Genomic DNA, 23437 nt, shown 5'->3' with positions numbered 1-23437 from the left:
GCGGGCCGGAGGCGGCGGTGGGGTGAGGCGAGGCCGAAGGGTTGTGGCTGCTCCCGGCGGCGGGGCCGTGGCCGGGGCCTGCCCTGCTGGGCCGCGCTGCTGCCACGGGGTGCCCGCACCCTGTGAGTGAGTTTCGGGGCTCGGGTGGAAGGCACGGAGCTGCAGCTCGGTTTGGTTTGTGCGTGTCGGGCAGCAGGAGGGAAATCCGAGTTACGCAGTGGTATGACTGGCTGGGGAAGGAATACGGTCAGACCAGTTAGGACGTCCGCATGACGAAGTTTCTTTGTAGGATGTTTATTCAGTGTATGAGAACGAAGATACTGCTGAAGGCCTCACCCTGGAAGTCAGAATGGTTCTTTGTGGGATGCGTAGCTTCTTGTTTTCACTCCTGATCAAGTTCTAAGCATGTTAACCTTGATGTAAGAGTTTTGACAGTTTGTTTTTGTCTCTTGTTAAAGACCAGTTGTAAATGTTGCTCTTCTGTATGCTTCTGTTTTATAATGGTGTTCTTAAATTGTTGGTTAATCAATTGTCTTTCCTCTTTTTGTTTGTAGATGGGGAAGCCGTAGGGAGTTTGTATCATGGCAGCAGATGAGGATGGACTGGGACTGTTTGATACCCGCTGTGCTGGTAAGATGAGTTTGCACCACGTTCTGTTTGGCAAATAACGCATGGAGTATTACACAGGTCTGAAAGGTACTTAATAAAAACAAAATTGAAATAATGTAAGTTGGGATAAATGCTGTTAAGCTGTAGTTACTTAGCATGAAACAGTCTCAGTGTGAGCCACATCACATCATTGAGTGGTGAAGTTCTGGAACAGCCTGCCCAGAGAGACTGTGAATGCCCCATGCCTAGAGGTGTTCAAGGCCAGGTTGGATGGGGCCCTGGGCAGCCTGGTCTAGTATTAAATGGGGAGGTTGGTGGCTCTTCGTGTGGCAGGGGAGTTGGATATTCATGATCCTCGAGGTCTCTTCCAACCCTGGCCATTCTGTAATTCTGTGATCAAATCAGTAACGTTGCATTTGCCACCCTAACTGATGCATTTATGTTTTGGGTTTCTAATATGTTGCCAAAGTGTCTGCAACAGGCCTTTCACCTTTACCTTATAGCATGTGATTTAACCTTCCTCATCTCTGTATTGGGTAAGTTGAGAGGTTTGGTCCTCTATTTTTTGTTCTTACAGACAAATGCCTTGACTTCAGATCTAGTATAAACAGTCAGGGTGCTCCAACGTTGTGTCCAGCTGAGCAGTTTGTTGATCTGATGCATTTGTGAGATCCCCAACCTCAGAAAATTGGTGGATATTGTTATATTTCTTAAATGTAATAATATTTGTTGCAGAACTGGAAAGATTCTCATGTAGGAGATGAGAGTAATAAAGAGGCACTGGAAAAAGATACGAGGAAAGTCTGGAGAAATGTAGATTGAAACAATTTTGCAGAACCAGTTAGAATGCGAATAGACGACAAAATTAAAATCTGAATTATGACACAGACTATTGAAATGCTTCCTGTTACTTACTGAGAATTACTTCTTTTAACAATAGTGGGTTTATGATTCAAAATCTTTATCTTTATCTGAGCTGTATAACTTCTGGATTCATTGTATTCCAGAAAATTGTTTCCAGTTCAGACCAAGTCAGCTTTGCCAGTTGTTAATTTTAAATTTTACTTAAAGCCATAAAATTTGCTCATGGACAGGTCTTGTGAGATTTAGGAATTGATCTTTATTTGCCCTCAGATGACTAAAGACTGTTTCTCCATATAAACTACTGCTACTATTCTGTAGTGTTCTAGGATCATGGCTATGTGTAGAAAGTTAGAAGTTGGAGTTTATAAAAGTTTTACTTTGTTGCTCTTTTTTCTTCTTACTTTAGCTGAAGCATCCCCCTTTAAGGAAGGTGATGAGAGCTCAGTGGATATTTATGATGGTTTGGACAGTGGCTTGACAGTTCCTGGTAGGTTGAATGAATCTTGTTAATTGCGTTGAAGTATTATAGTCTTGCTTTTTAGGCTGGTTTCAAGCAAGACAACATTTAGCATTAAATTTACATTTAGCTGGGCTGACATGTGCTTCAGTGACCTACTTACGTAAGTTCAAGGCATACACATTATACACTGTGTAAATATGGCTGAGAATTCTGAAGTATTTTACCTAAATGGTTATAGTATAGTTTTCATGCAATGCTGGTTATTTTAAGAGACTCATGAAGTGGTGTAGAGAAACTTCAGCTGTTCTGTCTATGCCTCGCTGTTAGACATTTTACCTTGGGAAACACACCTTTCTTCTGTATTTCTTAAATAGCTTCAAGACCAAAACCAACAGTCTCTGATTACTAAATCACCAGTGAGAGCTCCAAAACGTACTTTGTGTTATACGTTGCATTCAGTAGGTCCTTTTAATCTTTAATGTTCAGAGTAATTTCATGTGCTAATGTAAGTTATTTTTCTCTTTTAACTTCTTTGAAGGTAAGAAAGAAACAAAATTTCAATATGTTCTTTTTTTTTGGATTTTTATAAGGCAGTTTAATGAAATGCAGTTTTCTCGTATTTAAACATGTGTTTATTATCCTTACATCTGTGAGTGCATTGAATGTTTATGGAAGCACTATACTGCATCCTATAGATGTAAAACATTTATACATCTATTTCTCTTTCCATTTTGTATTTGTTACCACAGTTAAGGGTATTCTCTTAGGTCTTATTTCAGATACCGAGATACACTGTTGTAGAAGTGATCCAAGTAGTAGTAAAGTAACGCAGTGTAGGCATGTCATACATCACCAATGATTTGATATAGTCTAGATCTGAAGGATCTCCTCTTAATTTAAAAGGAAGACTGGTGAGATTTTTGTTACGTGCAAGTAAGGTATTATTCATGTGTCCTCTTGCATTGTGCTAATACTCTGTATTATTTGGACAGTATTGTCCAAAGAATCAAAACAGTTTTGATAGCTGACTTTATTTGTTTGATTGTAAATTAATCTGTATTTCAGAGGTGTCATAAATCAGGTCCTGTCAGTAATGTGTATTTGGTAAACAGAGCGCACAGACTGAATGAAGAAAGAGCTCTGTTAGCTAAATAATTCATGAGCTTTTTTTGTTTTTCTATTTCGTTGAAACTAAAGCAAGGGAGTTTATTTTTGTGAGGGAATATAAAGCAGTACAGGAGGTTTTCACTTTCACATTCAGCACAAGAAGCACAGTATTCAACCTCATACCAACTCTATAATAGTTCATTTTTTTCTTCCCATTTCATTCTGATCAACTGAATTGTGTTTCTGAATGTGTGTTCTGAGTATTCTTTCTATTGTTAACTTATTTTCAGCTGCAAGCATTCAAAAGTCAGGTCTAATTAAAAGCTGAATAAATTGTAGCATGTACATATTTATTCTAGCTTTCTACTAGCTAGTGGCGCTGGAATTCTGGAACTTTAGGTTACTGCTTTGAGTTGTTGCTTTGTAAATTAGAAAGCCTTATTGTGAGCTAGCCCTCTTTTGACTTCATACAACTTAGTCACAAAATGCGCCCTCCTCTGTTCTTAGAGGTTCTCTTAATCTATAAATTTTCTAAAACAATGTTTTTGAGTTGAACTTTAGATTTCTTTGTTATCTTTTATATTGATGTAAATTGGATCGTGTATTTCCAATAAAAACTAATACAAAAGTTGAAGTCCAAAGTGGGGATTTCTTCAGATAAGGTCATGTTCTTCTCTGTGATACAATGCAATCTACATAGAACTTGTTTTTTTTTCTTTATGTGATGTGTTTTTCTTTCTACAGACAACTCTACTCCGAATTCAACACCAGCTGGCAACAGTTTAAACTTATTTGATGAGATATTAATTGAAGAAGGAACTGCAAAGGAAGCATCTTACAATGAGGTGTGGATTAATGTAACAAAATATATATATATATTTTAATCTTGCAAGAAATGTTTGCTAGTGTGCTCATGTTATTGGGAAGATAGGAAAACCGCTTTTAAATAAAGGAATGAAAACTTTTGTTTTTTCATAAGCTGTTAGTCAACAAGTTTATCAGAATCAGTAAATCTTTCACCCTATCTATGGCATAGTTAGCTGTTCTCACTTAACATCCTTTTGCATGCAGTTGTATCAGTACAGGGAATATTTGTTTCTACTTGTTCAACTCTTTGTGCAAGGATGGTCTTGGCATTTCTTGTAAGAAGTTTTACCTAGCTAATGCAGATAGGGTGTGAATTGATCTCATATGTCCTTGAGACTAAAAACAACTATGCAATAGTTGTAATCTCAACTAGAGCAGGTCTTTTGCAATCTATTTCTTTCAGTCTAAGTTTGATTTTTAGATAATTTTCTATTATGAGTATGACTTTCCTTAACTATTTTGTATTATGTAAAACCTGATAAAGTTTCTGTCTGTAAGGCTCTTGAGAACTGCTTGCTTTACACAGTCTTGTCTTTCACAATTGTATGGCTTCCTATTACAGTCTGGCATGTGACAATTGGGCAAGCACACACAGATTTTCTCTTACGTGAGTGTCTGCGATGTTTTATTGAGTTTTATGACTGTTGGAATGTGTTGAATCTTTTCTGTCTTAATATTGGCATTAGAGTTGTAGTTTTGGAAAAACAGAGCTTTGAAATATAAACTGTGGTGTTGACTAATAATCTAGAAGAGTAACTTTGTGTAATTATGTCTACTTCTGTACTGTGAATTCTTCTCTTTGACAGTTGCAGGCAGAGTATGGAAAATGTCAACAGCAAATTAAAGAGCTGATGAAGAAATTGAAGGAAATACAGGCACAGGTACTGTAGATCCAAGAGCAACATTGTCAAGATTTACGTAAAGCAAACTGAATGTTGCCTTGAGAGAGTTAATTTCATATTCTTTCCATAATTAATTAAATCGGTGATTTGTAATGCACATCTGTAAACTCTTAAGACAGTGATTAGGACAGAATCAACAGGTAATTTCGCTTGCTTTATGGTGATGTGTACTGTAACACTTGAATTGCTTAAAAAAGCTGACTTCTATCTCTGATTAAAAAATAAGCATGTCAAACAAATACTTAAAAAAAAATATAATAATAAATAAAAAATCTTTGGTTAATTAAAATCTTCCTGTAATGCAGTAGGGAGGTTGCAAAGTACGCAAGCTATCAGAACTGGAAGAAGATAGCTGTATCAAGCAAGTGCCATTTTGATAAGGCTGAACTGCTCTTCACATTGAGCTAGTATCTGCGCTGTGCCATCCCATATAATTAGATTATCTTGGGCAATTCTGCATCTTCTTCTATTGTGTGTTACAGATAAGTTGAAAAGATTCTAAGCTTTAAATGGTAAACAATTTCTGCTATGACACTTCTGAATTGTTTTCTACAAAATTTGTCTGTTCTTCTGAGCAGGCCTTGCTGAGAGCAGTTATTAAAAGAAGCTGACTATAGAACTGTCAGATAGGATTCTAGAACGTTCCATCTAAAAATGCTAGAATAATAGGGTGCTCAAAATTGTATTAGATATATTCTGTTTTTATCTGAAAGAGCTTAATGCCACATTCGATATGGTGACTGAAAGCAACAAGTAGAGTGAAAGAATGAAGCAAAAAGGAGGATTGTTGTCTTTTAGCTTTATGTTTCTGATTTGCTTGTTTGGTTTTTGGTTTTTTTTTTTTGCATATTTCAGTTTTAATAATTTGTGTGCTTATAACATTGCAAGTACTTACCAAGCACATAAACAGAAATGAGTGATATTTTGTTGTTTTCAGTTTCTTAACAATTAAAAATGATAATAATAATAACACTCTTATGTGGGTCTCAGCAATTCTGACTTCTCCAAAACATTTTTTTTCACGTGTTCTATTGTCAGCTTACACATAAGATAGGACTTTTTTTTTTTTTTAACGATTGTCTTGTGGTGTGCTTTGTTACATATTTGGTTTCCCAGGCTAATTCTCATGTTCTCTTTTTTCCCTTCTCCTTTTGCTATTTAAAAATAGAATATCATTCTACAGAATGAAAACCAAGCTCTTAAAAAAAATATTTCAGCACTTATCAAAACAGCAAGAGTGGAAATTAACCGTAAGGATGAAGAAATCAGTAATCTCCATCAAAGGTACAGTTAGAGGAACTTCAAGTGTTTTTTGTCTGATCATGTTTATGTACTTGTTATAAACCTTTTATGTATTTCAAGTGAAGTAATTACAAAGTAAATAATTTGGTAGTTTATGTGTGGCTTTTTTTTGTTGTTTTTTTTTTTTCTGAGTGAACTCTTTGATTTGTAACGTAGAGAACAAAATACAAAGGGTGACCACATTTCCTTTTTTGTTTTGTTTAGTCACCCATTCCAGTTGGGTTTTCTAACCGCTTAGCATGTTTCATTGCAGGTGTTTTGTATCTTTCAGCTTTGAAACTACTGTATTTTTACAGTCACAGACAGATGAATTCCATGAAATTTTTCAAGTAGTAAATGGACATAAGTAAGGAGAAAATACATGAAAATATTTTCTCCAATGGTGAAAGATAGTAGTTAGAAGGTTTTCGGTACTTTCTACTAGACATAACACAAGAAAGATTTTCGGATATTTAAGTGTGGATAGGAGAGTAGTTGAGCATAAGATTTTTTTATTTTATTTATTTATTTATTTATTTTGATTGCTTGAACCAAAGTAGTGGTCCAAAGTTCAGGACTCCTGTCTTATGACCTGCTTGTCAGTTATGCAGTATCAGCCACATCATTGATCTGTTGTGTTTCAGTTTGACCTTTGGATTTTTCTTGCACCAAAAGGTGTTGTGAAGAAGTTAGATCATTTGACATTACTTGCTAGAGACTATATATTTGTCAACTATGCAATGTTTTCTAATTCAAGAAAATTGAGAAATTATCAGATTGAGAACAAGAGGTTTTATCGTGTAATTCATTCAGTTATTGGCTTTGATACACTTTCAAACCTTTTGAGTGTAATTTTTTAAAAATATATTCTTGTTTTGAATATTCATCTTCACCAAAGTGCTTTCAAATTCTATTGCAATACCTTCTGACAGTGATGAAAATTGATAAATAAAATATTTTTTCTAGCTATTTTAGAGGTATTCATTATGGAAAATCTTGAGAAAGTGGCACTCTAAGGTCTTAGAAATATGTGTTGCCTGCTATATGATCTATAATAAATTATTTCACCTTAAGCTTCCTGTCTGTCTGAAGACTGCTTTGAGGGAAATGATTAGTGGTTATTTAAAAAAAAAAAATGCTTGGATACTGACATTCGCCACACGTGAATCCAGATATAATGGTAAAATCTTGTCAGTATATTATAAAATTAAACAGAAATGTAGCAATGGGTTTTGGATTACAACTGCAGTTCTTTCTGAAGCTCAGTTCTTATTGCACAGTTGCATATTCTTGGAATATAGTCATGTTGCAGAATACTGGTTGTTACATATTTAAATTTACTATTTTGTTCCATGAGCAGTGTGCTGTTTCAAAAAGCAAACCCAATCCTGTTTTGTTTTGAAGCTGAAGAACTAATTCCTTACAATTGGACACTGGAATCACGATATAATTTCAGGCCAAACAGAATGCCTATGTGTAGTAACTACTTCATCCTTAACTAAAAACAGAGGTTCTGTATTTGGAGGTTGCTGCTATCATTTTTTGTCATGAATTCTCTTTACTTCCACACGGATTAAACACAATCATTCTTGTGAGATAGTGGAGGGTATTAAAGAAAGTTGACGTCGTCTTTAATTATATAATTGTGATGGAGTGCTTTGTTGAATATGACAGAAATGTGTCTTTTTTTTTGGTGGTGAGGTAGCTTTTATGAGTACTTTGAGTAGTGAGTAGGAGTTCAGATTATATATACAGACTGCACGTGCCTTCTTCTATTTCACTTTTTAATTTCTTTTCTTTTTAATATGATGACCTTAGAGCAGTAATACCTGGCCTTGATGAGGCTCAATTATTGTAATTTATTAATTTTCTGCAGCTTGCATGAAGTTCCAACTTCAGAAACTTGTTTGCTTAGTGAGTGGAGTAAGCACAAGTCGCTATTGTTTTGGCTGTCATTTTATGAAGCACTAAACTGTTGAATTGTGCTTTTTTATCATGAATATTGCGAACAGTGCGTATGTGGATTTAAAAGAAAAAAAAATCTTAACAGAAGGCTTTCTTGGTGGACAATGAAATACTACTTTAAATTACTGAAGCATTATTTCAGAACAAATATGGTATTTTTCCACAGATCTTGCTTTTTCTTTACATTAATTTAGTTTGGAAAATATGTATACAAAATATATTATTTTACTGTGTGCTAAGAATAAAGTAGAAGTTTAATAACTTCATATGTTTTCTTCAACTTGAAGCTGGAAGAAAGGTTGACAAGTTTGTAGAAAAAGGTGGATTCATTATAATTTGACTTCAGTTATTTTTAAATAAATTTCAAAACTTAACATGAGGATTTCTTTTCTCTGTATACATAGACTATCAGAATTTCCCAGTCATCGAAGTGGCTTCGCCAGGACAAATCTTCCTGGATCAACTAATGGAAGGTGCTCTGAGATGTGTAAGACAAAAGATTACAAATTCAGATCTTCTGACTTAGGTGACAGTATAAAGATGGATCATAAAATGAAAAATGACTGTTCAAAGGATGTGTACCACAGTTATTCATCTCACAGTGTGGAGAATGGGAAGTCTAGCTCTGATAAAAGAAACACTCCATATGTACTGCGATACCCTCCTGAAGAGCTCTGTGGTGATGGTACTCATATATGTCCATCAAACCATGACCATATTTCCAACAAGGATAACAAAAAGGAAAAAAAGAAACAAAAAGTGATGAACAGTACAGTAGGGGAAATGTCAACAAATACAAAAGAGAAGTACATCAAAGTACTGGTAACAGTAGTATTTGTAATAATACCGATTGTGAAGAAGGGAATTCAGATCCTCATCAGAAGCTGAAAGCTTACTCAGAAAAGACTAGTAAAAATGAGTTGCAGCAAAAAAATCAGAGCATAAAAGTCAAATGCAGCCCATCCACAGAAAGAAAAGTAGAAAAGTGTGTTTCTTCCTGGGATAAACAAACTACTGATAAAGACAGATGTCAAGCAAGAGGAGAATTATATGCAGGTGAGAGATCACTGAATGTAATGAAGAAAGACATTAAAGTGCATGATAAAGATGAAAAAAACTCTAGCCAAAAAATTAAACCGAATGAAAAACCACAGGAGCAATCAAGGAGGTCTGGTAGAGGGAATAGTCCATACTCAAAGAATGAACATTCAAAGACTCTTCATGAGTCACGTAAATGCCGTGTGGAAGAGTCCAGAACAGGAAGAGACATCAACTGCAAGAGAGACAGAGGAGCAAATGATCATAGTTCTCGAGAAGGAAGGTCTTCACCTTCTAATTCCAGCAGCAGAGAGCATAAATATGCACGCTTTAAGGAAAACAGTAGTAGATATGAGTGGGAAACAGCACATTCCAAATCAGAGAAGCACAGAACTGAAGAAAAAAGGAAAAGGGAAAGAGAAAATCAAGATGAAAATAGACATTCTAGAAGTGAAAGAAAAGCTACAAAAGAGGTTTCTCACCAACCTGCAAAAAAATCTAAGAGAGATACAGATATAAAAAGTGAGAGAAACAAGTCCTGTAAGTCAGAAGAAACAGCCAGAATTACAGATAGTTTAAAAGACCCTAAATTTCCCCAAACTAAAAATCACTCTGTGATGAAAAGTAAAGACTTGAAACTCAGCTTTATGGAAAAGCTGAATTTAACTCTTTCTCCTGCAAAAAAGCAATGTCTTTTGCCAGCTGATGAACTTAAAGCACCTTCCCAAATGGCTACGGATGAAGGAACTACAGAGTTTACTTTGCATGCAGGTGTGGTAGATTCTGCCCACCCTGTTAACTCTGGTGCTAAAGAGCAAATTAATTTAACAGTACAAGTTCCAGATGCTGCAACTAAAGTCAGTGCGGAACCAACACTTCCTATTTCTATCAGTGCTGAAAGTGAAGCCTTGAAAGTAGCAGCAGCAGATCCAGCTCAGTCTGAAGCACTGTCAGCAGTGACAACCTGTGAAGTGAACTCAAAAACCTTACAAGAGCCAGAAGTGGACTATATACAATCCCAAGCCTTGCTGGGAGCAGCAAACGTACTGATTCCTGATGAGATGCCAACTGAAACTTTGTCATTATCAGCAGCAGAGGCTTGTGATCCAATTGAATTAGAAGCCTCAGCAGTGTCTGTGACAGATCTGAATCACCCTGAAGCTTCCTCTCAAGAGGTGGCAGGAAGCATGGCACAGTATGAAAACTTGCCTGTAACAGTATGTGTGATGCACAGTGATAATGTGCCAGCAGCAGAAATGGGACAATCTAAAATGCACAGTGAAGGTATGGGAACCCTTCCTGAGTCAGCAGTGGAGAAGGAAGAGGGAAATGACATATGGCTAGCTGCTGACACAAAAAACTCTTCAGACCACCAGGACTCTCAAAACCTTGTCTTATGTAACCGGGAAGCCAGAAGTTCTGGTGATTTGGAATCATGTGATAATGTGGATGATGCTAACAAAACAAAACAAGAATCTTCAGTGGAAGTAGTGAAGGACAGTGATCATTTGTCTGTAGAAAATCTTGAGCATCCTGTTGAGAAAAAAGCAGTCTGTGGAATTAGTATGAATGCATCTCAGTCACCTGACAAAACTGTTTTAAATAATATAGAAATACCATTGGTTGACCAGAATGCTTGTGATATGGAGCTGGACTTGACTGATACTGGTACAACTGCATCTTCATCTATAAGCAGTGAAATGTATCCTAGAACTAAAGAGAGAGAACCTAACCCAGTATCTGTTGATGATGACAGTTCAATACTGAGCATTGATCTCAATCACTTGAGGCATATTCCAAAGGCTATCAGCCCACTGAACAGTCCAATACGCCCTTTGGCAAAAGCACTTAAGATGGAAAGTCCCTGCAAAGGTCTTGTGAAGAGTTATAACAAAGGTATTCATATGTTCTAATTTGTTTTAGAAATAGAAACTTAAAAGATGTATTCATGGAGAGCAGAAATTACTTTCTTTTAACTGCTTTTTCAAAAATACAGATTGTTTCTTCTTTAGCTGTGTAAATCACAACGGTCTTTTTGTTTATCACAGAACTGTTCATTGCTAACGTCAAGATTGTACTGATTGAACTGCGGTGCAAGCAAAATTGGAGTTAGTCACTGCTTAAAACTAAATAATTGAAATAAGAGATAATACGCAAATGTCTAAAATGCGTGTGTATATATATATGTCTCTTACCTGTTGTTACTTCTGACTATGTATATTAGATCTTTCTGGAATTTTAGAGGCAGGAGTAAGTTAGGATCATATTTTTTCAGTGTTCAGAGAAGAAATAAATGCATGAAGAGGGTACCTAAGACTCTCAGTTCTTAGGAGTGTCAGCCAAGAAAAGTCTCTATTTGGATAAATTTCACTGTGAATTTTTAGGTGTGTTTTACCATTGTGAGTCATTTAGTGGAAAAAAAATAGAACAAAAGAATATACCGATAATAATAAGCTGACTCCTAAACAGGATACCAGGAAGATAAAATACAGTGACAGCACTCAAAGAGAAAACAGGCAATCTAAAGTTTAAATATTTTCCTTGGCTAATCTTTAAAACTTCTTGTAGTGTCCTGATGCAACTAATATTTTTTCTTGGAAGTTTTGACTTTCGAGAAGAGGAATGGGAGAATAGCAGTAAAGTTCTGTTCCGTGTGTTTTAAGTCATAGTGTTTGTTTGGTTTGGAGTTTGTTCTTAGTATGGTTTACTCTCAGATTCTGTCTCCTGTATTTGAGAAAGCTACTCTTTCACATGCGGATTCCTTTAGTGATTTACGTTTTATTCCTACAATAGTTTATATTCTTTGAACTGCCAGGGGGGTACATGAGGGCAGAGTAGATTAACATGAAATAAGTGTTTTTCTCTGGTTTTATTCTTAAGAATCATTCCTGTCCAGAGCTTACAGCCATATTACAAAGCAATGACTTTGATCTCTGCAGTTAAATGCCTCGTTGTCTTTGTGATCTAACTAGTGACACACCTGTCAAATGTTTTACGTGTGTTAAATTGATGGGAGATCATGGCTTCTCTTAGCCTTGAAATTCAATACTGCCATCTCTGCTATTCTGCAGGACCTACATTAATACTGTATTTTGACTGCTTTCGTTTTGTACATCTAGTTTGTCAAAATACCAACTTGATTAGTTTGAGAACACATTGAACCTTGTAAAACTGAAATGGAGGCAGTAAAGAAATATTGTTTTCCAACTGTAGAGTCTGTGTAAACATTTTCAAATACTGCTTGAAAACATTAAATTAAAGTTAATTTTATAATGAGATGGAATTCAGGTACAGTTATGTACCAGATGAGAAGTTTGTTAGAGGTCACTAAGCAGTCTAATCTATGTGAGATTGAACATAAGAGTTTTATTAACTAGTGTCCAGCAAGCCTGTAATTAACTGTGAATCTCATTAATCAATACAAATGCATTTGAGTGGATTTTTTTTATACACTGGAAATTAGCTTGCTTTGTAGCTAATTGTAATTACTTATTTTCCTTAACTAAGTAATGTTTGTTTTGAATTTTAAATAATTACTAAATTATTGAATCTATAAAAAATATAAAACATTTAATGAACTTGTGAAAGAGCCTTTCCTTTCACATATGCCCTATTTTTATGATTCAAGAACCTGAAGTTGAGGTTTTTCTCAACATCTCTTTAAAAAATGAAAAACAAGAAAACTTTTTTATCCCATTGTATTTCTTTATGGTCCTGGTAATCTTAAATGCATGAACGATTGAAATAGGAGTTTATCACATATGTAGTGGCTAGTATAATGGGCCTCTCTTTGTTCAGTAATTTAGTGTATTGACGGAATTGAAGTGTTGAAGTAGTTCCTTCTTGTCTGTAGAGGAAAATTTAGGTGAATGCAGACAGTAGGGCATTTATATTGCTCCTTTTGTTTTCATAATAACATTATTAAAAGGAAATCAACTGTAAATCTGTAAATTAAATGTAAATCTCAATCCAAAATGATGTCAGAGTTAAAATTCAGCTTGTGCAGTGTTCAAAAAAGTTGTTAAAGTGAGTGGAAAAGTTCAAAGCTAATGGAAACTTGGAGATTTTTCTCTTTTCGATGGATATGTTTGTAGGAAAGATTATGCATCTTTCGTGAAATGTGGAGTCCTTGTTGGCCCGTTCGAAGCTCAGAAAAATCCCATTCTGCTGAATGAGAACTGCCCAGAATTTACATAGCCCAAATTTCTTGAATTGTCATCAGCAGTTTGAAACAATCCTGAACAGTCATCTTGAAGAATAGAATTCTCCTTGTTTTTCTAGAAATATCTGTTTATATTCTTTATAATTATTATTAAACTGTTTTCTTTTTATAGATTTAATTCCTGAAGGTACAGTTGTCATCTGTCCCTCAAAGAATTTGTCAAAGGAGGTAAATAAAGAAAATCAAAAGCCTCTTAGCCTGTCTAATGCACGCTTAGAGGTCGAGTCCCGGCTGAGTATCTCTTCAGATGAAATAGAAGAAGGAGAAATCATAAGTAGTGATGAAGATGAGGAAAAATCTAAATCAGAAGGACGCTCTGAAAATCCAGAAAAGACGAGACCAAAAACTTCTCCTGAAACACGGAATTTGACCAGCAGCCCACAAAATCAAAAGAACAAAACTATACATTGCAATGAGGATAATGGAAAATTTGTTTCTGTGAAAGGAAATATGAAGAACAGAGAGAGACATAAAAATCAGACTTTCAGATCTTCAGAGGAAATGAAGAAAAATAAAACTGTGAGCATTACTTGTCTTGAAAAAATAGTTCAAGTTATAGTTGAACCTTCAAACATACAAGAAATCATGCAAATGCTAAGAGCGATACGAAAGCAGATGAGGAAAAATTATATGAAATTCAAGGTACGCTTCCCAGTTCAGCATTTTCACAGAATTATTGAGTCTGCTATCATAAATTTTACATCTTTAATAAAGCACCTGAACTTTTCCAAGATGTCTACATCAGGTGAGACATTAAAATTGAGTATATGTGATATTATAGAGTCCAAACTCAAGCAAGTTAAAAAGAATGCGATAGTGGACCATCTTTTTGAACAACAAGTATCAGATATGAAAAAACGGTTATGGAAATTTGTAGATGAACAGCTTGACTACTTATTTGAGAAGGTGAAGAGAATCATAGTAAAACAATGTGATGTGATAAAGCTGGGAAATGAGAGTGAGGAAGGGAAGCTTGAAAGAACAGGAAAACAAAACCACAAAATCAGTCATAAAAATGATGCGCAGAGATCTAGGAAAAAGTCTCTGAAAGTCGGATCTCAAAAACCTCAAGAATATATCCTTTCTAAGCAGTCTGTAGATTATCAGAGACCTAAGTGTCATCATGAGAAGAATAAAACAGATGCACCAAAAGCTGCTTTCACGAAATGTCTTAACTCCATTGATAACACAAGGAATTCTCAAACCAAAGTGCAACCCACTAAGGAGAATAATTTACAATGCACTATCACTCCATTGAAAGGCGTAAAACATGATAAAGAAGGATTCCAGCAATTCAGAGATGCTAACAAGTCTGATCTTAGTTATGACCTCCTCACAGAACAACAAGCATCCACTCTTACGTTTAATCTTGTAAGTGATGCTCAAATGGGTGAAATTTTCAAAAGTCTGTTGCAAGGTTCTGATCTCTTGGAAAAAAGTGGTAACAACATTGACAGACACGATTGGGAGTTCAGGACACCAGAAAAACAGTTTTCAGATAATCATAAATGTAAAACGAATCCTTCTGAATTAGTGCAAAGGATTGCTCCAAAGGAGGTTCATGTAGAATCTCGATCCATAGAGGATATTAGCTGGGCTGTTGTTTCACCTATACGAGCTCCACCTTTAACTTCTAGGCTTCAAATGTCTGTTGATCCAGATGTACTAGATGAAAGTTGTATGTTTGAAGTTCCTACAAGTGCAACTTCATGCAGAGAAGATGAATGCAGTTTACAAAAGAGTAAATCATTTGTTTCTTCTATCCTCCTTGAAGATTTGGCTGTTTCCTTAACTATTCCATCACCTTTGAAATCAGATGCTCACCTCAGCTTCTTAAAATCTGAGAATAATTCTGGCTCAACTCCTGAGTGTGTCCTTAGTGCTCATTACAGTGAGGATGCTCTTCTTGAGGGGGAAGATGCCACTGAACAAGACATTCATTTGGCTTTAGAATCTGATAACTCTAGCAGTAGATCAAGTTGTTCTTCATCATGGATGAGTCGTCCTATTATTCCTGGTTTTCAGTGTCGCTCCAGCCTGCCAATGCAAGCAGTAATCATGGAGAAATCCAATGATCATTTCATTGTAAAGATTAGGCGTGCAGTGCCAACTATCACCCCAGCATCTGATCAGATTGCTTTAGTGAAGGAGGCAAGGGCATCTTCAACCAAGAATGATAAAGAAGAAATGAGAAATGGTGAAAAAGGAAGGGGCAGGCAGAGCACTATAGCAGCTACTTTGCAGGAAGCTGTCAAACCGGATCTGCTTAAGACGGATCAGTTACCTTGTGTCAGCATTAGAAAAGAGCAGAATCCTGCCTTACCTCATCTTCTGAAGGAGTCTCAAAGTAGTGCTGAAAAGGAAGAAACTACCCTCTTGCTTGGGCCTCATAAAAAGCCTTCAAATGTAGATAGCTGTGACACTGAAAGCCCAAATGAAGGCTCTGAGCAACCTCAGACACACAAATTGGAAGTATCTGAAAACATAGATGGAACAAGTGTTGGATCCCAAGCTTCTTTTTCTGTTGGTTGCAGTGTAGTGTCAGACTTAACAAATGATAATGCTAAAAAGACTTCATGTTTTGCAGTGGAATCTGCTGCAAATAAGAAGAGTCAGCAAGTTTCTACAGGAAACTCAGAAATCAGGGATAAAAAAGAATTGGAAGAGTGCTCCGATGCATTCATAGACTTAACAGAAGACCTTTCCAATGAGACCATAGCAAGTGAATGTAATCTTGAAGAAAAATCCACTTTGGATACTGATAGAGGTTGCCAAATAAGCATAGATGACAAAACTAGTAAAAAACGGAAGAAGGAAACTGTCGAAGAGAATTGCAACTTAAAAAGACAACGAAAAGAAACTGAATCAGCGGATGAAGGCAGCAATGGAAGTGATGTAAAATCTGAAGGGATAAATTCAGGACAGAAACAGTGTCACAGCAAGAATAATGAGTTGCAACAAAACAAAGATGCTTCTCCTTTGTCCTCGGGGGCATCATCACCTGGTCTGTATGCCAAAAACATCATTAAAAAGAAAGGAGAAGTAGTAGTTTCCTGGACGAGGTAATAATTTCTGTTTTCATCTGTTCCCTTTTACTTGTTTTGTATTTTAATCTAGGTGATAAACTGGAAAGTGGGGAAAAGTATATTTAGGTGGTACAACATAGTACTACGTGCATACTTCATAGCAGTTTAGGAGCTTCCTTCTGTCTGTGCCAAATGGCTTTGTGAATATGATTTCTTCCCTTACAGTACCGCTGAATGGTACAAAAGTCTATTTTATTCTTTTTCTTAGGAATTGTCCAGCAGAAAGCAAATTTCAGAAATGAGCTTATTTCCAGTAATTCTATTAGCAGCCTTTGGAAGAGAACAGCTTTTCATTATTTTTTGGGTAGGTTAAATCAGATTTGCCATAAAGAATAATGCTTCCATACATCGTAACTAATTCTTTCACTTACCTATATTTTCATGGCCTGGGCATTCTTTTGCTTTTGTGTTTAAAGCTTGTAGGTAAATGTAGTCAGCCTACTTTATTCACTGCAATTTTTGGTTCCCCTGCCCATTTCCTTGCTGATCCAAAAATTGCACCCAACTTCTGCAAGAATGGAAGTCTTTGATGTTCCTACAAGGCCTGGAAGCATTGGTAACTAGATAAAGGAGAAAGGACAAAGATTTCCCCCTACTGAAAGCATGAGAGCAAACTGTTCTGCTTGGGAATCTGTGCTCCTCCATCTGCAGAAATGTACTAGTCAATTGTTCAGCCCACGTACTGTTTGGCAACGCATGCTGTATGTGCTAGTTACCACCCAGTTAATAGCATGTACGTGACAAATGGGGTGGCTGTGTAAGGTGGAGATATGTGCAATGTTATTGTGTGGGAACATAAAATAAATCTTTGAGAAGCTCTGTTTAGCACATTTTTATGTTCTTGCTGCAGCTTTATAAGATCTGTGCTTTGTGTAGAGGCTCCTAAAACATTCATATACATAGTTTTCTGAACTAAAGTTCGGATACAAAAGAAGTTTTGATGTAGGATTTTTAAAAGAAATAACTCCTTCAGGGAAAAAAAAAGAACTGAAAGCTATTTGGACTTTTTTCTCTTAAACACGCAAAACAAAAAGATTTTCCTTATGGATGTGAACAGGCTTTTTCTGTCTCAGTCTTTGTCCATCTTTGAACAATGCCTAAAAAATATATATATATATATTTAAATAAAGAATTATTATGTTGGGTTTTTATTCTGTGGAGTGAAGGAAATTAAATGTAGTTTATTGAATTATTGTAATCAAAGATTCATTATGCCCATGATGCAGTGGTAGCATCTGTATACATTTTACAAATATCTAAACAAATTAACAGAAGAAACAGCAAATCAGTGAGATGCTTATTAATAGTCTCCAGGTCCTTCTTTTCTCATTTGAATTGTAGATATGCTCTGAGTGTGTTTGTTACATTAGGCTACTTATGGAAGTGAGATACATCTCTATTTAATCTCTGAACTTCAGTGGGCCTTCGATAAAAGTTGCTGCCTAAACATGCGAACTGAGGAAAATCTGCCTCAAAATACAGATCCCTTTGGAACTGAGGAGATGCTTTCAATTGAAGCTTAGGTTTTTGCTTTAGAAGCATGAAAATATTTATAATTATTTTGGTTTGGGGCTAACTCTTATAATAATCCTGCTGTTCCTAACAGGATAATATAGTCTTGCTATTGATTGTTTGTACTGATTCTGTTATTATGTGTCAGAAAAGGGGAGAGTCCTCTTAACAGTTCATCGCTCTTATTTGAATTCATGTTTTGTAGTTTGGAAGTACTTGTATATACAGAAATATATATACAATTATATTTTTATATGGGCATATGTACAAAACTACCTTAAAACTTCAAAACTCCATTTTTGCTATAGAAACGACGACCGAGAAATTTTACTGGAATGTCAGAGAAAAGGACCTTCAAGTAAAACCTTTGTTTCCTTAGCCACTAGGCTGAACAAAAGCCCAAATCAGGTGGGTAATAACCATTCTGATAATTGATAATAACTACATCAGTACTTTTATGATTGCCATTGAACTAAGACCTAGAGAGATCTTCTGGTAATTAAAAGGGTTGTTTTTTTGTTTTTTTTTTAAACTCATGTCTTTTATTGGGGAGTTCTTGGAAAAAAGAATCCTAGATTCTCCCAGTTGTTGCTTTTTTAAAAGTATGTGTTAACAGAATATTACGGTCCTGGAATCCATCAGCACCTGTTTGATTGGTACTTTAAAACTGCTGCATTCAGAGCAAATTTCTGTCATAACTGATTAGAAGTCTTCGTTCTTTCCCTGTCTAACCTTCTCATGGGAATGAAGCCAGTGTTAAACTAATAGTGACATGTAACTCTTCCTTGGTGAACCTGGAGGCAGTTTCATAATCAAAGCTGTAGGAAGACTTCCTTGGAGTACAAATCCAGTTAACACAGTGGTTTTCTTAAAATTCTCCCCTTAAAATTTAATAGAAGCAAAAAAGCACAAAATATTTTTAATATTTTTTTAAACAAACAGAGAACTTGTGGTGTCAGATCAGTCTGTTTGTATGGAAATCCGTAACATGCCTTTTTTGTTTTCCTCTAGGTTTCAGAAAGATTCAAGCAGCTTATGAAGCTATTCAAGAAATCCAAGTGCAAGTAACTTACCACCATGCTGCTTTGTGGCTACAGGATTTAACTGTACCAGCAATGATGGACTACAATCACTGGATTTGTGTGATGTATGTAGGAGGAGGTATCCAAGTCAGCATACTAAGTCTGACAAATCTGTGCTCTGAAATGTTTTGCCAGAGCAACAGAATAATACAGAGGAATCTGGCTGAGAAGGAATGCGTGTGTGCAAATGGTGTAGTATCATTTCAAGGGAGTGACATCTCATGTTGGTTATATGCATTCTATAAGTAAGGAGAAGAATGCAGTCAAGTGGAAATGGTGGCTTCTGCTTGTCTTGGCAGAAGTACTCTGTAAGGTGATGTCAAATTGTGATTTTAAAGCATAAGAGTTCTTTGGAGTCGAGTTAAATAATGCTGGAAAATGATAAACATCCTGTCTTGGTTATGTGGAAATGTGAAAACTGGTACTTTAAGAAGTTAGGCTTTTTTCTTTTAGGACAAGCCAACATAATGATTGCAATAATTCCAGAAGCTGCTTATCCAGTAATTGAATTCTGATAGGAAAAATAGGTTGTTTTTCACTATTTTGTCAGATGCTCATTGGTGTGTTTCAAGGAGAGGAAATTTGGCCTTGAGTATAGGATTTGTCTTCAACTTTAAACTTGCTCTCTAAGCCACTTGATGTCTCCTGTGTTCCAACTGAAAAAGATGAATTCATTTATTTGAGGATATCCATCTGTCTCCACTGATAATGGGGGAGGTCTAGACAGTTGACCTCGACTAGACTCCCTAACCTTTAGATTTTTAAAGTCAAATAAAATGAGTCCCAACTGCTGTGACACAGTGGAGCCAGCCATTAAGTCGGTAACCAGTTTTTCTGTTTCATCTAAATTGTGAAATAGTGACAAGTATTCGTTTAACAAGAATGATTGTGCAGTTTAAAACATCTTGCAGATCTGCTGACATTTAAAATGAGTTTGTGCTGAGTTTGTATAGCTGAATATTCTTTTTCTTTCAAGAAAAACATAGACATTTATCTTCTCCAAACCACATCTTGGAAAGATTCCTAAGTTAGTTTAAATTAAGCTAATTTAGGTCAATAGGCCTTCTGCAGAATGAGCACTTCATTTAGTTTCCAAAAAAAAAAAAAGAAAAGAAAAAGAAAAGCTTTTTTTTTTTTAAATTAATTTAGAAACAGACCTTTGCAGTTTTACAAAATGTTACTTTATGCTAATTAACCAGGAGAAAAACTTTTATTTTGAATACAGGCAATCTCAAAAGCTTGTCAATTTAGTATGTTTTGACAGCAGTGTATGTACGGTTACAAATTGTTCAGTACATCAGAAATTCATGGTGTTTCATCTTAAAGGATTCTGATAACTGCCTCTGGTTTTACTATACATACTAGAAGTGTGTAGCTATTTTTGTACGTATCTATCTATACATTGCTGCTTTATCCCAAGTTTCTAAAAAGCTTTCCTTCCTCCCTGTAGGAAGCACCCCTGCAAGTTGCACAGGTCAGGCTTGTATTATAAATACGTTGGAGTTTGAGGTTTTTGTTGCTATTGAAGATCAGAATTGCTGTAGTTTTCATTTAGTTGGAACATCTGCTGAGATGAGCTCGAGTTCATTTAAGAGCCCCACTTACACGCACCGCCTCTGAATTTGGATTAAATTGCATTCTTACAGAATTCAATGAATGCTTCTTGAATTTCAGGATAATGGTTTTTGGCTCACTTCCTGAGACGTAGTAACTAGCAGGACAGACTTTTCACTCTATTCAACCATCAGATAATTCATCAGCGAAGTTGCCACTGATACCTCTGGAATATTGTAAACGTGACCTATGGAACTGACTGTCATGCTGCCAAACAGTGGATAGTTCTGATTTTAGGCAGTGTTCTGGGAGCTCATAAAAGGAATTACTTGCGTAGGTTGTAATGTCAGTTCTGGCAGTCTTCCATCTTGTATGCTTGCTTCTAAAACATTTGCATTTGGTGAGCGAATGTCATCTTCTGAGCTGCATAGGCAAGACCCGGTTAGTGATTTCAGTTGGGAGATCAGTGTACCTGTTCATGCTTGTTTTTTTTAAACAAAACAAAACAAAACATTTTTTACAATTGTTTACTTACTGAAATTTAAATTTAACTGAATTTGTTCTCAGAAAAATGCTGCTCTGCAAGCTAGCTAATGTTTGTGGAATAATCATACTCGAGTATTTTTATAACCATATCTTTATAGATCAAAACGTGCACAATACTGAAGGCACTGAGGGGAATCAGCCTTGCTACTTAAGTGCTTTCTCTCTGTCTTGAGAAAACAGACAGTATTTTATTATGAAGTTGTTTATTCCTTGTTTGTGTGTATTTACTTTCTTATCTGTACAGGTTGGGGTGGGGGAGGGTTGGCCTTCGATTCTGACTTGGATTTCTTTTTTTGTAAATTATGAAACTTTTTTTAATGTTCTGTCTATTGTAAGTATTTGTACAGATTCCTGCATTGTCATGTAAAATATCCTGTGTGTGCGTGTGTGTGTGTATGTGTATATATATATATAAATATATGTAAAAAATAGAGCTTTGTTTAGCCAAAGATGATTTTTTTAACTATATGAAGCCCTGGGTTTATTTTGTATAAACTAGTTTGCTTACTGTAAAAGTAATGCAAAAAATAAAACTGTAAAATTCACAGTTATGTTCTTGTTGAACTGAAGTTGGCTCAGAGTGTTCTTGTGGCATTGTTTGTGATTTAGTTCTTTAGTAGGGATTTTGGTACACGTATGCAAAAATTACTCTCTGTAAATCTATAGCCTCATTTGTGAAACTGCAGGCAAACAAAAACCTTTTCCAGAACTGCTGGCCAATGGCGGGGTAACTACAAATACTGTGAAGCAGCACTAAAATTGACTTCTGTTAGCTTATGTAACTGAGTAACTATGATGATGTTCTGACTGAAAAACATGGAGGTAATCAGCTGTTGCTCTCATACAACTACTGCTTCAATTATGTACTGCTTATTTTTTATGAATTTAAGTGCATCAGAAATTGAACAATTTAATGAACTACAAACCATTTATGAATTACAACCCATTCCTGGCTTCCCAAAATCATTGCCTTTTTTATTGAGGAAAAAGACAGCTTTTTGTATCTAATATGTGTTTTTTTTTTTTATCCTGAAAGAGTAAAAGGCATCCCTTTGAGAGTCTTACTCCACTTACTGCTAGTGCAGCCTATGCCTCCTTTCATCCAACACGCACATTTTTCCAGTATTTGGTTTAAAAAATTGTAATTGACACGGGTATTGGAAGATTGTCCAGAGTAGAAGTTCATACAGGAGGGTTTATGGAGGAGACAGAGGTGTACATCACAGTGAAAGCATGGGATCAGGTACTGAATTTTGATGGATTTCTAAGGCCTACATAGACTGTTGCCAGCTAGCTGTTTATGTAGAATAGTAGACTGGAGGAATGTCATTTCTTTAGGCTCCGGTGCAATGCTTTAGCTGCCAATCTAGCACTCTACAGCTCTTTACTTTCTTTTAGCTAATTCTCTTTGTTCTAAAGCCAGTTGGAATATAGTCTTTACCAATTCATCTGCACGCAGTAAAGCTGCATTTCTAAAGCATGCCAAGAAGCAGATTTAAGGAATTCTTAGCTTTCTTGGAAGAATTTATGAAGTCAGTCAAGATGTTTCAGGAGTAAAGTTGGCTTTAATAGCCAAAAGGCCAACTACAGTCTGGGGTGCCTTAGACCCAGCGCTGCCAGCTGAGTGAGAGAAAGGATTGTCCCACTCTACTCTGCGCTGTGCATCCTCACCTCAAGCACTGCTTGCAATTTTGGGCACCTCGATATAAGAACATAAAGCTATCAGAGAGCATCCAAAGTATGGCTGTGAAGATGGTGTAAGATCTGAGAGCAAAATGTATGCGCGTCTGAAGTCCCTTTATTTGTTCAGCTTGGAAAAAACCAAACTGAGGGGAGGCTTCATGATGGCCTACAATGGGTTCTTCTTGTTGCTGGTCCTTGAGTCTCCCACCAGATTCAGACATGCTTCTGCTTTTCCAACTCAAATGGGTTGCAGCAGGCAAGTGATAAGTATGCAACTCTCAAGCACAAACATGCAGACACAATCATCTGCCTCCTGCTAACATTTACACCGTAAGCTGCTTTCACCTATGACAGATGTTGTCATACATGTTTCTTGAATGGGTGTTGAAGAAACATTTAGATGTTGTACTGAAGAACAGGAGTTATTGGGAAATATTGGTGATAGGTGAGCTGTTGAACTGGATGATCTTGAAGATCTTTTCCAATCTTGTTGCTTCTATGATTCTATGGTTATAACAAGAGTTTCCTCAGATACCACAAATTCTTTCTCACCTCCAAATGCAAAAGACTACACGAAGACCTATGTTTCCCTACCACCACTCCATGTACCCTGGCCTTTCTTCCCCTTCATGCGTAATTAATTCTACAGTCCATTAGCA

General features: G+C 36.1%; 1 protein-coding gene across 1 annotated transcript; it reads left to right on the top strand.

Annotated features, from left to right (window-relative positions):
• The first annotated feature begins 108 nt into the window (after window positions 1-108).
• CASP8AP2 (caspase 8 associated protein 2) lies at window positions 109-21664 on the top strand. The gene is given in 11 exon segments (XM_003204348.4): window positions 109-419; window positions 555-630; window positions 1880-1960; window positions 3785-3885; window positions 4714-4788; window positions 5978-6093; window positions 8460-8794; window positions 8797-10989; window positions 13428-16377; window positions 18222-18321; window positions 18925-21664. Coding segments are annotated over 10 exon segments (6057 nt in total). The 5' UTR covers window positions 109-419; window positions 555-581; the 3' UTR covers window positions 18982-21664.
• Window positions 21665-23437: the final 1773 nt, after the last annotated feature.

This window comes from Meleagris gallopavo, chromosome 2 (genome assembly GCF_000146605.3).
Source record: "Meleagris gallopavo isolate NT-WF06-2002-E0010 breed Aviagen turkey brand Nicholas breeding stock chromosome 2, Turkey_5.1, whole genome shotgun sequence".
NCBI lineage: Eukaryota > Metazoa > Chordata > Aves > Galliformes > Phasianidae > Meleagris > Meleagris gallopavo.
The sequence above is the reverse complement of the archived record's forward strand: the minus strand, read 5'-3'. Positions and strand labels throughout refer to the sequence as shown.